Below are 16,371 nucleotides of genomic sequence, written 5' to 3' on the forward strand. Positions count from 1 at the left end.
TTAGAGGACATGAAAACAATGGGGCGGCGGGGGGGGGGGGCTACTGCTGTTTCTCCCTGCATGCTGTGGCTGCAAACAGAAAAGAACTGGTGCACATCTTGGAAACTCAGAACTCTTATCACAATCATGATACAAAATCCTCACATTGTTCTCCGACAAACAGGAGAACTTTGTGTAGATGAACCCTGATTCTCCTCTCAATATCACTCTCTTCCCAAACATGGACTCAATTCCATCTTGATTCAGTGACAGTATTTACCAATAAAGCCCCATGCTTCTCTATACTTTGTAAAAAAAAACATTGAAAATATTGTTATCAAACTATGACCTGCAATGAGTCTTCAAGAGAAGGTATTCCTAGAGATATGGAATTTGTTCTTGATATGTAAAATAATACAGAATGAGCAGTGGGTGAGAAAGGTTAGGAAGGGATGTATATTTAAGTTCCCCCCCCACACACACCTTGCTTAGGTCTGAATCTAAATTACATGCATTGTCCTCTGGTTGCAGTTAATATATATTTATTACTCTGGGATAGAGACAAAGTACCTTGCGCAAGCAGGGATGTAGATTTTTTATTTTTGCCTAATGGGAGAAATTGCTCGGCCAGTGCTCAGCTGCAAAATGCAAAAAGAAAATGTAGCAGTCTTCTGAACTATTCTTTGGATGTGAGCAAACAATTCTTGCTGGTTTTCTATAAATTAACATTATGTAATAACCATTAAAATCCTAAATAACAACCCTCCCCTCATATGCCTTGAACCAGTACTATAAATATCTCATGTTAATGACACCTCAAGCTATCTGAACATAAAACTTGGATCGACTAACATCTTCAGCTGATTGCCAACTGCTTTTTCATTAACAAAATTCCTGGATATTCACAATGGCACAATATTGCTTCATCTAAATGTTTTGTTTGAGCAGCCCTCAATCAGGCCACGAGGAGCAAGAAGCAACCAGGTAAGTTGCAGAGCCCCGCCCACCTTCAGGTACAAGCTCTCCCTGCACATTCCCCCCTTCCCAATAGCTAGCAATCCAAAACAGTCCACTGGAGCCTTTAAGACCAAGTTTTATTCAGGTACAAGCTCTCCCTCCTCTGTGAGGGCAGATCTGCGCATTCCCCCCCCCCCCCCCCAATAGCTAGCAATCCAAAACAGTCCAGTGGAGCCTGAGCGGTGGGTGTTGCCTTCCGACACACTTCCGGTGATGTCAGGGGGTGTGGTATATGCAAATAAGTTATGCTAATAAGTTATGCTAATGAGCTCCTGCACCTCTTTTTCTATGAAATGACCCCTCAACAGACATACATAGTGTATTATGCATCTCAGTTCACTAGATCAGTTTGTCATGGATCATTGGGATTTAATTTGTTAGGTAGTATTTATCTGAAGTACTTAATATTAATATTTTCATCAATAAATGTGAAATTTAAAATTTATTATAAAACTCCATGGTGCCTTTTTTCCTATATTGTGTAGCCTACTACTTCAGTTTAGAAGACTAGCAGGAAGTAAAGAATGGTAACCAAAAATTATTCCTGGGAAATACGGTTCTGACATATATATTTTAATAGGCTAACCTGGATAGCCCAGGTTAGCCTTCTTGTCACATCTCAGAAGCATAATGGCAGGCAATGGCAAACCACTTCTGAACATCTCTTGCCCTGAAAACCCTGTGGGGTTGCCATGTCAGCTCTGACTTGATGGCAAAAAAAAAAGTAAATGCAATAGTCCAATAAACTATATAAGCAGCACTTTAAACAACAGTAAACAATCACATACTTAATCTATGAATATTTATTAATTAGATATATTGAGTTTATAACTTCTTCAACATGAAAACTGGGGGCAGTTCAGTTTTTAAAAACTTAAAATTATTCCACTCTCACTTTTCCAAATCATGCTGGCTCAAAGCAGCTTAAAATAATAATGATGCAATTAGCACAGTAAGACTAAAGCTACCTTAAAATCAGAAGCATGAGAAAGAAGGCTAGCTCAGCTAAATGCCCCATAATATAAAAAGTTATGTGTTTGATGACAGAGAGAGCCAAGCACACCTTCTCAGAATAAGGTATTCTAACGACATGATTTTGAACCATGTCACAAATTTCTTGCAGCTAGTAGTTTGCATAAATTCAACCTCTGCCATGGAAAAGATTTCCTGCTATCTGATACAGATCCCTATGTAACCAATACAGTTTCCTTATACACACCAGCAACTAAGAAAATTTGAGCAAGTCACCTCAGACTTGGCTGCAAATGGCTACAGTGATACACTGATTTGATACAATTTCATGTAAATAGGTTCCATGACTATTTGGGCTTGTTTAAGTTTTTCACATGTTTAAGAACATGAAATTGAGAACATGAGATTGTTTTCATGTTGTTAATGTCCAGGTTTTGGAGTTTTTTTGAACTCTATATTTCATTTTTTTGGTCTTGCCAGACACAACTCTTTAGAAAGACAAATGTGTAGTTTGGCCCTGAGACCCAGGGAGTTGCAACGTAGCTCCTAGCTCAGGGGTGGCACTGGCAAATCTATGGCCCACGGGCCAGATTAAGCCTGTGCAAGGCTGCAATCCAGCCCAAGAGCAGCTGACTCTGTGCTGCTTCCTGTATCTATCATCACAGCTCCTTCTGGCCATTCTCTCCTAATTCCTGCTTCATAGGAGAGAAAGAAAGCCTTCCCTTGATTGGCTGAGGCCTCCTCCAGAGGGGGAGGAAAAGAGCCAGAGAGAGGGGGGAAATGGCATCTTGTGGGACTTCTAAGAAGACCAGCAACGTTTTATTCCAGGTAGAAGCACACTTTTTCTTCAGAGGGAGGGAGCCAGAAGGGGCATTGTTATGTACTGACAGCATAACATGAATCGCCTAATCCACCTCCCATGTTGAGCTTCGAGCCAGCCTAGGCTCCGACGGTAATCAAAAGCTATTGGTCGCATCGGAACAGCGACCAATCACAAAGAGGCTATTCACCGAGCGGGAAGGACTATGATTTGCCTTTATCCTTACAATCTGATTGGTTGTTATGTATATAGTAGGCGTGGCTATATTAGCCCGGCAGGTTTAAAAGGAGCCCGGCTCCAATGTTTTGCTGTTCTGGTTCCTGAATGCATTTGAGTGCTTGTTCGTATTTCCATTAAAGCTGAATCACTTGCTGAAATCACTCTACGAGTCCTTTGTTAGCGCGATCTAACAGGCATGCTGGAAAAAGAGAGAGTCCTTTGTTTAAGACCAAAAAACATTTTATTCCTGGCACGGGGGGAAGAGTCCTTTGTTTAAGACCCAAAAATGTTTTTTATTCCAGGTATGGTAGGTGGAGAAGAGTCCTTTGTTTAAGACCAAAAAACATTTTTCCAGGTATGGGGGGGAGAGACCAAAAAATGTTTTATTCCAGATATATGAGAGAGAGAGAGAGAGAGAGAGAGAGAGAGACCGACCGACCGACCGACCGACCGACCGACCATCCCATGGGACCTGGAGAGATTCCCCTTTCCATTTCTAACAGGTGGGGGGAGAAACCTAACAACACATTCCTTATTAGTGAAAGGAAGCAAGAGTACAACAGCACCTTAATGATTAACAAAATTTGTGATAGGGCATGAGCTTTCATGAATCACTGCTTACTTCTTCAGATACAGCTGGAATGAGAGTCCATCTGTCCTTATATCATGGAGTGTGAAGTGATTTCAGATGCCAAAAAAACAATCGTAGGTATTGGTAATGAGAGATGAAACCTAGGTCTCAATTCTGTCCAGGAGTTTGTGTTGTCTTGAGCTTCATGATCAGTTGCAATTCAGCATTCTCTCTTTCTCATCTCCCTTTAAAATTCCTTTGTAAGAGAACTGCTACTCTTAGGTCAGCAACATAATGCCCTGGAAGGTTAAAATATTCCCCCACTGGCTTTTGAATGTTGTGGCTTCTAATAGTGGTAGAAAGAGTAAGAGTCTAGTAGAACCTTTAAAGACTAACAAAATTGTGGTAGGGTATGTGCTTTTGTGAGTCACTGCTCACTTCTCCAGACTTATTTCCATTTATTCTTTGCATCCTCCTGGACTGAATCCTCCTGTACCAAACTGAGACCTAGGTTTCCTGTCTCATTACCAAGGCTGATATCTCCACCCTTCTGCATATCACACCTAATCCAAACACACATGCTATTCCCATTCGTCATCTGAAATAATCTTTATAAAGTTTATATCTCTGGTACCTTGTATTACATTTTATGGCACACGTGGCCCAGCTCGAAAAAGTGACATTTATGTCAGATCCAGCCCTCATAACAAATGAGTTCGACACCCCTGTCCTAGCTCATCTCTCAGCAGTGGAGAGACTGCTGAGGGGTGGTTAAAACTGCTCCCCAGTTCTCTAGTGTTCCTGTGACTGTTACTGCTGACTTGATAAGACCCACAATGACACCCATTCACCCCCTCTGCACTCTCCACTGAAAGAGCTGTGTGAAAAAAATCCCTATGATCCTGAGGAAGTAAGTTGTCAGATCCTGCTTTAGCAGAAAGTTTAAATGAGCATCTTATTTTCTGATTGAACCAAAAGGAACTCCCTGTTTCTGAGAGATCCTATGAAATATGGGGTAGGCAGGAATCAATGCTCCCTCTAAGCTGTGGAATCCTGTAAGCAAAAATTTTACTTTGTGAGCTACTGGCATTAAAGTTGTGAGCGAGTGATTTGGCTACTGCATAAATTAGTTTGCTCTGGAGCCACCCTTCCTGGGCTAAGACAAAAATGTGTGAGCCAGAGGCTAAAAAACTGTGAGCTAGCTCACACTAACTCAGCTTAGAGGGAACACTGGCAGGAACACATCTTTGTCACTTTTTTGCCAAGCCAAGATGCTGGCTATGGGAAAAGGGATCCATGTCCAAGAAGGAGGATGGGTGTTTTCAGTAGCAAAACCCCTGTCTTTTACTTTCCTTATTCTGTCGTTTTACCTCTTAGATTTCGCCATTAGCTTATTAATCAAAAATAAAACTTTTTTTAAACAGAAATCCTTGACTTCTGAAAGACTTACTGTATTATTTCCTTCACGTGCAGGCTGTTCAAGCTATTCTGCCAACTGATGGAACAAAGGGGGGGGGGTAGTCATGCAGACTACATCCAATAAGAGAATTCCTTTCCTTTCCTTAAATTTGATTAAAGCTCCTTGGCTAAAAAGTCTTGAGCAGTCAAAAACCCATCTGTTAAGTAGCATCATCTGGACACAACACTACACCAGTGGAAAAAAATTGCAACAGCAACAGTAAGGTCAGGGGATCTGTCAGATAAAAAGAGTAAAAAAAGTTTGTGATGAGACAAAGATGAAAAATTATCTAGGTACTGTGTTAAAAACCTTTGTCTAAGTCTAATATAAAGAGGACATTCCAATAAAATATGTATTAAAGTACCAATTTTCCCCAAGAACAATCACAAAGGCGGTCTGAGTAAGGAATCTTTCTTAATCTTCTCTTCATAACAGGTGTGGGCTGTGCATTCAGTCGAGATAATAAGAAGTCTCTAAAATAATTTGAGATATTTAGATAAAAAGCGTAGGAAGGCAGCGATTTCGGTGGAGGAATACCAAAAAATACAGAAGAGCAAACCCCACAGGCATGAGACCATGTGCTCAAGTAATCCCTTTCTTGGATATTCTTCCTGATATAGGATTTAACAACTGTGGGTTATTGGCTAGCCTACAGCAGCTTATTCATATACTTAAAATATCTACATAGTGGCAGAACCTACCAAAGGTGTATTGGCTAGTGCAGGGGCCCAGAGCCATGGTGGTGCAAAAAGGGGCAGTGCCCCATCAATAATTTGTTATGCTTTTTCGATCAGCACTAGGGGTAAGTCTGAAATCTGTCACAAGTTTTTCAAGTGTAAATTCACTATGTAAAAAGGAATGAGTTGAGGTAACAAGGTGTGAATCCTGTCATACATCTTCCAAGGGTGAATTCTCTATGCAATTGTCTAAAACATAATTGGCAGTTAGCAGGGCTGAAGAGTCCTGATTTTAAAAGACTGTGGAGGAGAATCATGTTGGAGTTAAGCAGAGAGATTAAAGGTGTCCCGCCAGCTGGCCTCCCTGTGCCGCCATCGGCCCCCGCCAGCTGGTCTCCTGAGCCCCCCCTCTGTCACTGGCCATTGCCAGCAGGCCCCCTGTGCCCCCTCTATCGTCAGCCACTACCGGCAAGCCCCTCATGGCCTCTCCGCTGTCACCCACCACCCCAGCAGCACCAGGCACTTCCCCACCCACCCAGAGGATCGGGGAACCACGGAGCAGGGCGGCTGAAGAACCTAACAATGTGACAGCCGCGCTTCGGCACCTTGATGGGCACTGACCGAATGTCCATGGCTACAGGGGGAAGGGAAACAACCCCCGGGCTGGAGACGTCCGTGGCCCACCCCTGCCTCAGAGCCCGATGGCCAGACCCAGGTGGGGAATGGCAGCATCACCCCGCCCAACAGCCAGAAACGCCGGGAAACAGGGCCTCACCAAAGGCTCAGCATTTTTCCCTAAGTAGAGGGGCGGGACCAGGCTGGGGGAAGGCAGGGGCAAGGCCCTGAGGAGGAGCCTGGGAGTGGGGAGAGATATAAGGAAGGCAACACACAGGGGCTGGGGAGGATTGCCTGAGTCTGTTGAGCCATCGCCTGGAGAGAGGAAGGCCAGCGATGCAGAGTCAGGGAGAGTCAGTGATGGAACCCACCTCCCAGCTCATGCAGCTGAGGCCCATGTTGCCCCCGGGGACATGCCACCAGCATGGCAGGGCTTCTGCAAGGCTCGGACTCGAGCAACAGTGAGCTCATGTGACAAAGGGGTAAATGAATGAAGAGGTAAAAATGGTGTTGTAGCGGATTCAGAAGAAACCAAAGAAAAAGAGAGAACAGGACAGTGTTCCACAATAGCCCTGTAGAACTTTTATTGCTGGGGAAATTATTTTTGAGAGAAAGGAGACAAATAATAAGATTTGGGCCTTAGAGGTAAGTGAGCACAAATATTTATTTTCTAATATATGCTACCCAACAGGAGTTTTATTCACAGGGAAGGGTTGTGGTGTTTGCTCTGAAGATAGAAAGTTGCTGGGAAAGGATCCCTTACCTGTGAGCAGCTTAGGGATCATGCCACTGTTGCTTGACCCTATGTTTGTTCACTAAGAACAGACTCCTACTCACAGCCTGATCCTATGCATTTTACTTATTTTGTTTACTTTATAGTCTGCTTTTCTCACTGAGACTCAAAATGGATTACACAGTATAAATCAATGCAATCAATCAAATGAGACATCTTAAACAATGCTATAAGACTAGGATTATAGCAATTTGGAACACAGCAAAAGCCATTACACCTGATACATCAAACAATGCAGGAAATAGTATTACAAAGGTAGAAAGTAACACCGCTGTGGCAGTGGCAGCAGCAGCAGAAGCAGAGGAGGAAGAAGAAGAGGTGGTTTTTATACTCTGCTTTTCTCTACCCTAAGGAGATTCTAAGCAGCTTACAATCACCTTCTTCTCCCCACAACAGACACCTTGTGAGGTAGGTGGAGCCGAGAGAGCTCTGAGAGAACTGTGACTGGCCCAAGGTCTCCCAGCAGGCTTAATGTGGAGGAGTGGGGAATCAAACCCAGTTCTCCAGATTAGAGTCTACAGCTCTTAACCACTACACCACGCCAGCTCTCAACAACAGAAAATGCATGAGTATGGGCAATTGTTGATCTTACCCATCTGTTGGGTGGCACTATTAGAAGCTTTAAGCTAGTGATTTACAAAGAAAAGGAGGATGTATTTACAGTTTCAGATTTCAGTAACTGGAACCACACCAAGCTCAGCGATGGGTGGGGGAGAGATGGTATTTTCTCTGATGAATCTCAGAGGCCTCCTACATGTAACCAAATGGAGAATTCTACATCCTTGTAAAGATATAACAATCAATTAAGCTGACATTTTTCCTCCAAATCCTGCTGAAAATGTGAAGCAAAAGTTTAATGATATACCTGAACCTAACAGGACCAAACTAGTTTCTTTACCTTTAACCCTATGGTTGCCTGTATTTTTTCCCCCTTTGTGGAGCAAGAAGCAGCCCAGGGTGGGAATCCAGATTGTGGGGGAAGGGGATAATACCGTCTCCTTCTGTGTAATAGCCCCCATATGAAACAGAACCCCACATGGTAGCAATTTAAAGATTACAAACAGCAGGGAAAATTCATTCACACAATTTGACAGCTGTAAGGCAGAAGCTAATTAGGTCCCTTTTTTATTAAAGCATGGCAGTTCTTAGGGAAATATGTTTGCCACTCAATCAGATCCAGAGATAACCAAGTGTCTAGCCCAGAAGAAACATACCAGTACAATGAGAACTGTGTCTTCATTCTGCAGCCTCGTATATCAGTTCACAGCTGCACTTTCAAATTAAGGTAAACATTATGAGAAACAAATATCGTGTCAAAAACGACAAAATAAAATCTTTATTTCTTTCTCTTCTTGTTCCAATACAAACTCTCACGAAACAATTTCCCCACTGTAGCAATCCATGTTTTACTAGTTAAGGAGCTTTTTTTTCCTTCTCTCTTCAGGATGCTAATTCAGAACAAGGAAAAACTAATGCTCTCACACAGTGCAAAATTATCAACCTTGCGATAAATTCCATTCCCCCTCCCCCCATTTGCAAGCCACAGCCTTCAGGTATCAATAAATATTGCTGCATATGAAACTCTGTTTACTCAGTACCAAGTCAGCAACTTAACAGTAATAGATTTGTGCTTTAGTGGGCACCAGCAAGTAAAATAGCTTTTAAATAGACAAGTGATACCAGCATGAACTATAGTCTTTGAAATAATAACTCTCATTCCCCCTCCCCTTCCAATAACCACCAACTCTACAAGATTCCAGTTCAGGTGGTGGGATTCCCACCTTCAACAGCTAAGGAATGTAGAAGCTGTTACCCTCCCAGGACTCAACAGGGATATTGGTTTCTTATCTCATTACATATGCTAACTCATTCAGTCCTCACATATGTATTTTCAACAAGGACTATAAATCCTCTATATTTTAGTGCATTTCTTTTTCAGAATAGTATATTAGAATAGTATATTAGAATACTGAATGTAATGCAAGGTATATTGGGATGTTTTGCTGACATGACACTGCATCCACCTCATAAAATGCTGTTAAGTGATCTCCACGCCTGGGAAGTTTGTGGTTTGCTTCCCACACTTTTATCTATTTTGACATATTTATTGCTTTACAACTGTGGATCTTATAACCTTAGCTTGTTATTTAGTTCTGACTTTGCATAGCTGAAACATCATCTTGTGATATATTAATTTGCTGTTAAGTCCTTGTTTATAAGTTTGAACCTTATCTACCATTCCAATGTATTTGAAAAAGCGTGCCTTGCACATGAAAGTGCATACCTTGAATAACCCTTGGTTGGTCTTAAAGGTGCCACTGGACTCTAAATTTGTTCTACTGCTTCAGACCAACACAGCTGACCACCTGGATCGATCAAATGGGAGCAGACAGTATTCAAGATACCTTGGGCCAGACCATTTACTTATATATTTATTTCATTTATACCTCACTGGTCTCCCCAATAGGGACCCAAAGCAGGTTATATAGTTCTCCTCTCCTCCATTTTATCTTCACAGCAACCCTGTGAGGTAGGTTAAGATGAGAGAGTATGACTGGCCCAAGGTCACCCAGCATGTTTCCAGAGCAGAGCAGGTATTGGAACCTGGGTTTCCCAGATCTTAGTCCAACTCCCTACACCACTTCAATGGTTCAACGGTCAAAAACAGCACTATGAACAAACAATGGCACTGGATCCAACACTGTATGGTATCTGAGACACCGGCAGAATACTGTCAGCATTTACAGGAGCTAAGGTAATGGAATGAGGAAAAGGCAGAAGTGCTGGATAAAAATGGACCTCACACCTAACCAGGCATAATGCATTGTACATCTGTAAGGGCACTTCTGTATACAATCCGTATCAGTTGTGAAAGCCTGGAGAGACATCACCTCATTGGCACTGTCAGAGACATAGGCAAGCTGAGGAGCCAAGTTCCAGAATCAGTCAGGGCTAAATCTAGAGGTCGGTTACTGGGAAGTCAGAATGGAATTCAGGGAGTTGTCTGAGAGTGAGGTCTAGCAGTCCGAAGTTGTTTACCAAGTAGTCAGAGCAGTTTCAGACGGTCAGAGTCAAGAGCTAGTCCGTGGGTCTAAGGAGCAGATTCTGAAGCTATGGTCACAGAGTCAGCGGTATGTTGACTTGTTGCTTCCTTGCCTAACAACCTCCCTTGGCTGGTTTTACAGGCCTATGCCTAAGGGTCATGTTTGCAGCCAGCTGCTCGGGAGTAATCCTACAACTACTCAAGCAGCTGGTGTTGAGCCAGGAGACGAGCACTTTGTCATCTCTCCTGTATTTCTGTTTGTAGCCTCTGTTTGAAGCGCTCTAAGGGTGTAGGTGATGCTAGAGGACTGGGAGCTATTAGCTTAGTTTCACTTGTTGAATCAGGGCTGAAGGGTGTCAGCAGCTTTGCACCAGCTGTTGGCTGTGAATCCTGGAAATTCTGCAGTGCTTGCTGGCTTCTGCTGACTCAGAGCTGGCTGCACGTGGCTCCTCTTCTCCTGAGGAGTCCTCACGGAGCCCTGGCTGACCCACAACAGCACTCCAGCAGCACACCTCAGCCCAGTCCGGTAACTGACTTCTGTTCCAATGACTGCTACACTTGTCACCCAACAGATTCAAAATTTTAGAACTGACAGCACAAAAAAGCCAGAAAGAGAGAAGAGGATATCCAACAAAGGGGTTTGGAAAGGAATAATTTATTATCCTCATGAAGTTTAACACATTTTGATTAAAACTGTCTTCCTCATGGGCTACAAAAGGCAAAACTATATAATGAATTTAAGTGGGGATTTTTTTAAAAAAGACAACAACCAGAACTATAGATACTGCAAGACAGACACCAAAGATGTCAAACATGTGAACATATTCAAAGGCAATGAGCAGAATCATTCAATTTAGACTAGCATTGGTGGGGGCAGTGTAGTCTGTTCTCCAGCACACCTGGATAGAGTGTGGTGAAATGTATAGTGGGAATAATATAACCCGTGAACTGTGGTAATCTGCAGTAACTGAAACAGGAAAGGATTCCTGAACAACATTTAAAGAGCTTTAAAATGCATGTAATTTCAGCCCTATACAGTACATTTAATAGCTTTGCCCACCCCTCCCCTCAGTCTAACAACCTGCCACCAGGTTTGTCTTCCTCCTCCCCCTGAAAATGACAACAGTATAATAGCACTGAGAGACAGATAACATCAGTAAACTTGTAAGCAATTCAGAATGCTATAATACCTTAAACATTTCCAGTCAATTATCTTAGGCAGCTGTTTTGCCTAGTTATGTACAAGGAGTTTGTTTCAAGTTATCATATTCTTTACTGTTGTTTTCCAAGTCTTCTTTGATTTGATGGCACATTTCTGAGAACATTTAGCCACCAGCACAGACTGTTAGTAGAAAGTGCCCTCGCCACAGTGAACTAATGATAATAAATAATATTTAGCACTTACATTAACGGTTTAGAGTATTCAAAGTGCTTTGCATGAATGATGTAACCCATTGTTACAACAATCAGGCAGGTCAGTACTGATAATATCCCCATGTGACACATGAAGAGACTAAAAGAAAGTAGCTTGCCTAGGATTTATTTTATATTTATTTACATCCCATTTCCCCCCCTTGTGGAGACCAAAGCAGCTTATCACATCATTTTCTCCATCTCTATCTTATCCTCATAACTACTAAACTGTGAGGCTGAGAGGTTGTTGTGACTGGCCCAAGGTCACCTGACAAGCTTCCATGAATGAGAAGTTAATTTGGTTGTCCCAAGTCCTGGTCTGACATTCTAACTGCTACACCACACTGGCTCTCACCTAGGCCACCTAATGAATTCACAGCATGACCCTCTGAACTAGGGATTTCCCAGTTCACAGCTTAGAATCTAAAAACTGTTTTATTAAAAATATTCATAGCCTGCTTTTCCATCTAAGAACTCAAGGCAGATTACAACCATTTATAAAACTTATAAAACCACTTAATACATCAGTTTTAAATTGCAAGGGGAAAGAGTTAACACACACACACAGTATTCCCACACAATATTGCCCTTGCAGTATTTTTCTGATTAGAATACACAGAGTTGCTCCAACCAAGAGTTTATACTTTTTCCCAAACACATACTCATTTTTACCTCTCTCTTTTTGTTTTGTTTTGTTTTATTTTGTACGTTGAGAAATTCAAGCATTGATCCCCCATATAATGTGAACTTTGGCTCGGAATGAGCAGCAGAAAAAGAGAGGTTGAAATCTCCAAGAGTGCATCTCTTGGTTTATAACCTGAGGCTGGGACAGTTTTTCTATACTCCCGTACTTTCTGGGATACATTGGCCATCTTTGCTTGTGACACAAAAGGTGATCTGTGGGGAAGACAATGCATGCATACTCCTCCCTCAAAACAAGAGAAGTAAACTATATGGTCACTTGATGCTTTCCAACTCTGTTTGGAAGAGCTGGAACTTCCAACATATAACCTGTCCCCCCCCCCCCCCCAAAAAATCCATAAATCTCTCTGGCTAAAACCAAAGGCACTTTCTCAGAGACCCATTTTCCTCACGTGTTACTGTTTCAAGAACGGACCTCCCCACCTTCTTCTTAAAGCTTTTCACCTCAGTGATGCTTTAATCTCTGCCTCCAGCATAAATCACTTTCCAGATAAGCTCTTGCTAGAATGCTTTCATAGCCTCCAATTAAAAGGAAAACTCCCATAAAAGCTTAAACCATGAACAAATGAAGCAAAAAGAAAGAGAGATTTGTGTGTTCAAGGAGAACCACCAACATACCCTCTTGCTTTTTTAACTCCTTAATTGGTTATCAGAGACACAGAAGACACCAGGGGCGGAATGGATTCCAAATCAGCCTTTTGACTCACAGTTTGCCCTCAAACCATTATTTCCCCCCAAAGCAGCATAACAGAGCTGAGGTTTCTCGTCACACATGAAACTCCAAATAAGCCCACTTCCTTTGGCTAGTGGGAAGTTATACAGATCACCCATACGGATCAGAATCAATGTGGTTGACAACTTCAGTTGAGTTGCAAAGTATGAGCAGCTCCACGCCTTATGTGGCAAACATGTTCACTGCACATTGTAGTGGTATTTTCCACAGCAAATGTGTAATATGTGAATGACATATACGCATGTAACCATGTAACCTAGAGACACTAGCCTAGCCAGGGTGTTCGTTGCTGTCTATGCTTTATTTATTTGTTGCAGGAGCTACTGTGTGTACCAGCTGAAAATTTATTGAACCCAGTCTGAAGCTGCCCTAACACTCCACATTCATGTTAGCCATGAAGTCCAGTTACCACCATGCCAAATAGCAATACTCATGCTATGAAATTCCACATCCCAATAAACTTCAGTAGTGCTGAAAAGTTGCAGTGTCAAACCACCAACCAAGACTTATATGGCTTCCCCTGTTGCTTTCCAATGCAGAGTCACTCACAGCAGGTAGGTAATTGTCAGGAAATGACAAAACAGGATTTGATGGAAGCATCACTATCATGCTTCCTGGAATGTGACTGGCCACACAGTAGTAATACCCAGCAGAAAGCTCTGCAAAAAGGACAGGTAAAAGACAGTAACTGAAGTTGGCAGTTAGTGCCCTGTGTCATACCGTCAATGTTGTACCCACAATGATAATCCCTCATAAATTCAAACATTTCTTCTTTCTTTTAACCCAGTTCATCAAGAAGCTTCACACAACCAAACATCATACTATGGATTTAGCACGATATCTTTTTGAAGCTGTATCACATCTCATATTTCAGGAAATGTAGACCACTAGTTCTGAGCTTTGACTGTATCTCCAAGCAGGACTGTATGTTTATACAATGCATCACAGAGCACTGATATTACAAGCAAAAGATATGATGCCCACAGGCTTGTTACACAGAGCTTCATTTTAGCCCAGCCTTGGTTGCAGAAAGCATGTTATTGACAAATGAGCACTTTAATTATTGGCAGGAAATGGGCTCAAGGATGTACAAATGATGGGATATGTCAGACAGCAAAGCTGCTGAGGCATGCAAGACGGCAGGATGTCTCTCTGCCAGAATCAACCTCATAGCTAGTTCACGTGTTAATTTTTTTCCTGTTAAGAGATAAATCTCCTTGTCAAAAGAGTAAAGTGTAAAGTAGCTCTTCGCAGAGCAAGCTCATAGCTTTAGCATTGTCTCATGGAGCCCAGGCTACAGTGTCAGCCACTGATAAATGAGGACGACACTGGGTCACTAAATTAAGGGTGCAGACATCTGGAGAGCATGGTATTTGCCAAGAACTTAGACTCACAAAGACGGGGAGAAGGGAAGCTTAAAGAGTTGATATGATTTAGTTGCAAAGGAAGTTTTTATGATGTAACTGGAATTCAGAATTCAAGATACAGTTTTACTGACATTACTGGTTGTACTTACATTGTAGAGGATGTCTGTCCACCCTTCCATGGTGATGCACTGGAAGACTGTGAGCACAGCAAACAGGATGTTATCAAAGTTGGTAATTCCAAAGTTGGGGCCTTCCCAGTACTTTTGGCATACGGTTCCTTTATCACATTGCCTGGCAGGTGGCTCCTCACCACATGGGAAATCTTCCACCCTCTCTTCTGTGAACCACATGGAAAGGGGGGAGAAAAGTCAGACAGACCCAGCTACTGAGGTTTACTAAATTACTGCTAAGCATTGAAAAAGTGAGCTTCTTTGGACTAAACCAACAATTCAAGATCAGTGTCTCACCACCACCATGCAATACAGAACCACTTTCATTCTGGTTTGTTTTTAAGCTTCTTAGCGGGAGGGAAAGTGGCATGGCATAGCCCGATCTCATCAGATCTCAGATGCTAAGCAGAGTCAGTAACTCAAAGGGAGACAACCAAGGAAGACTCTGCAGATGAAAGACTCTGCTTCTCACTTGCCTTGAAAGCCCCTTGCTGGGGCCACCATAAGTTGGCTGTGACTTGATGGTACTTGATCACACACACACACGTTGACCGCCCTATCACTTTCTCTCCTCCCTTCTCTAATGAGACTCACAAGTCATCAGTTAAGGATCAATAGATCACAAAGGACTCTCTACGCCACCAAATGGAAAATTAGGGATGCCACCTTTTAGACAATTAATTGGTTTGATTAAATTAATTTAAAAAACACTATGTTATCTTGAAAGACATTGGGCAATACTGTTTTTTAAAATGTTGATTATTTTAATCACAAAAGCTGCAGGTGGTAGATGCCATCTTAGAAAAGGCATTGCAGTTTGCTTCACATATCATAACATATCAAATGCATTCTTCCTTCAGTCTTTCACAGAAGGGAATGCCGCATCTAAGACCAAGTCTGCTCTGACGGTAGGGTTGCCAGCTCCAGGTTGGGAAACACCTGGAGATTTTGGAGGTGGAGCCCGAGGAGGGAGGGGTTTGGGCATAATGCCACAGAGCCCAACTACCGAAGTGGCCATTTTCTCCAGGTGAATTGATCTCTGTCACCTGGAGATCAGTTGTAATAGTGGGAGAGCTCCAGCTACCACCTGGAGGCTGGCAAGCCTATGTGATGGACAGGGGCCGTATAAAATTAATTGTTTTTCCTTCTATTTTCCCTATTTTACTTCTATTGCTTTATTTGTATGAATGTGTATGTTGATTTAATCAATTAATATCATATGAATGTATCAACTATCCACGTTTAATTGCTTAACAATCCTTTGAAGAACGTAAAGTGTTCTTAGAGTGTGCCTGCTCCAGACACCCTTCATGCAAATTATCCCAGAAAGCAAAATTGCAGATTTAATTCTATGCTGCACCCTAATTAGCTCTCCCTTTTCACAACACTTAGTACCTAAAAAAGAAAACAGTACGAAGCATAAGATAAGACCCTTACAAAGAGTTTTGATGCCTTATCTCTGCCATCTTTCACTGTTGCCATTGAAAAGAAAAATCTGATTATGCACATTTCCACGGCTGTGCCACCCTCTCTTTTATTTCTCCTCTCCAACCTTTCCCAAGCTGTGGCTACTTCACAATTCCATGGAGGCAACCCAAAAGCATTCCTCTCCACTCCCCAATTATAATTGCACACTGACCTTAGCAAACCTATCAGGGTCCACAGGGGTGGCAGATTTCAAAAAGAACACTGCCCGTGGAAAGAATCTCACATTACATTTTATACTTCATGAATGTCTCAAGACAGCTTGTTTCCAACCAGATTCTAGAGTGGCATCCCCCATACCCTTGCAATGCTAGAGCCTGACTTTCATTTATCTTT

The 16,371-nt window shown here is 42.3% G+C and overlaps 1 protein-coding gene across 1 annotated transcript in view; it reads right to left on the reverse strand.

Moving 5' to 3' along the window:
* CACNA1B (calcium channel, voltage-dependent, N type, alpha 1B subunit) overlaps nucleotides 1–16,371 on the reverse strand; it is a 562,801-nt gene that overhangs the window by 314,047 nt on the left and 232,383 nt on the right. The window contains exon 6 of the mRNA XM_015421148.1: nucleotides 14,530–14,717. Within this exon, the coding sequence (XP_015276634.1) occupies nucleotides 14,530–14,717 (188 nt within the window). The remainder of the gene's footprint in view (nucleotides 1–14,529; nucleotides 14,718–16,371) is intronic.

Source organism: Gekko japonicus, unplaced genomic scaffold (genome assembly GCF_001447785.1).
Source record: "Gekko japonicus isolate JY-2015 unplaced genomic scaffold, Gekko_japonicus_V1.1 scaffold40, whole genome shotgun sequence".
Lineage (NCBI taxonomy): Eukaryota > Metazoa > Chordata > Lepidosauria > Squamata > Gekkonidae > Gekko > Gekko japonicus.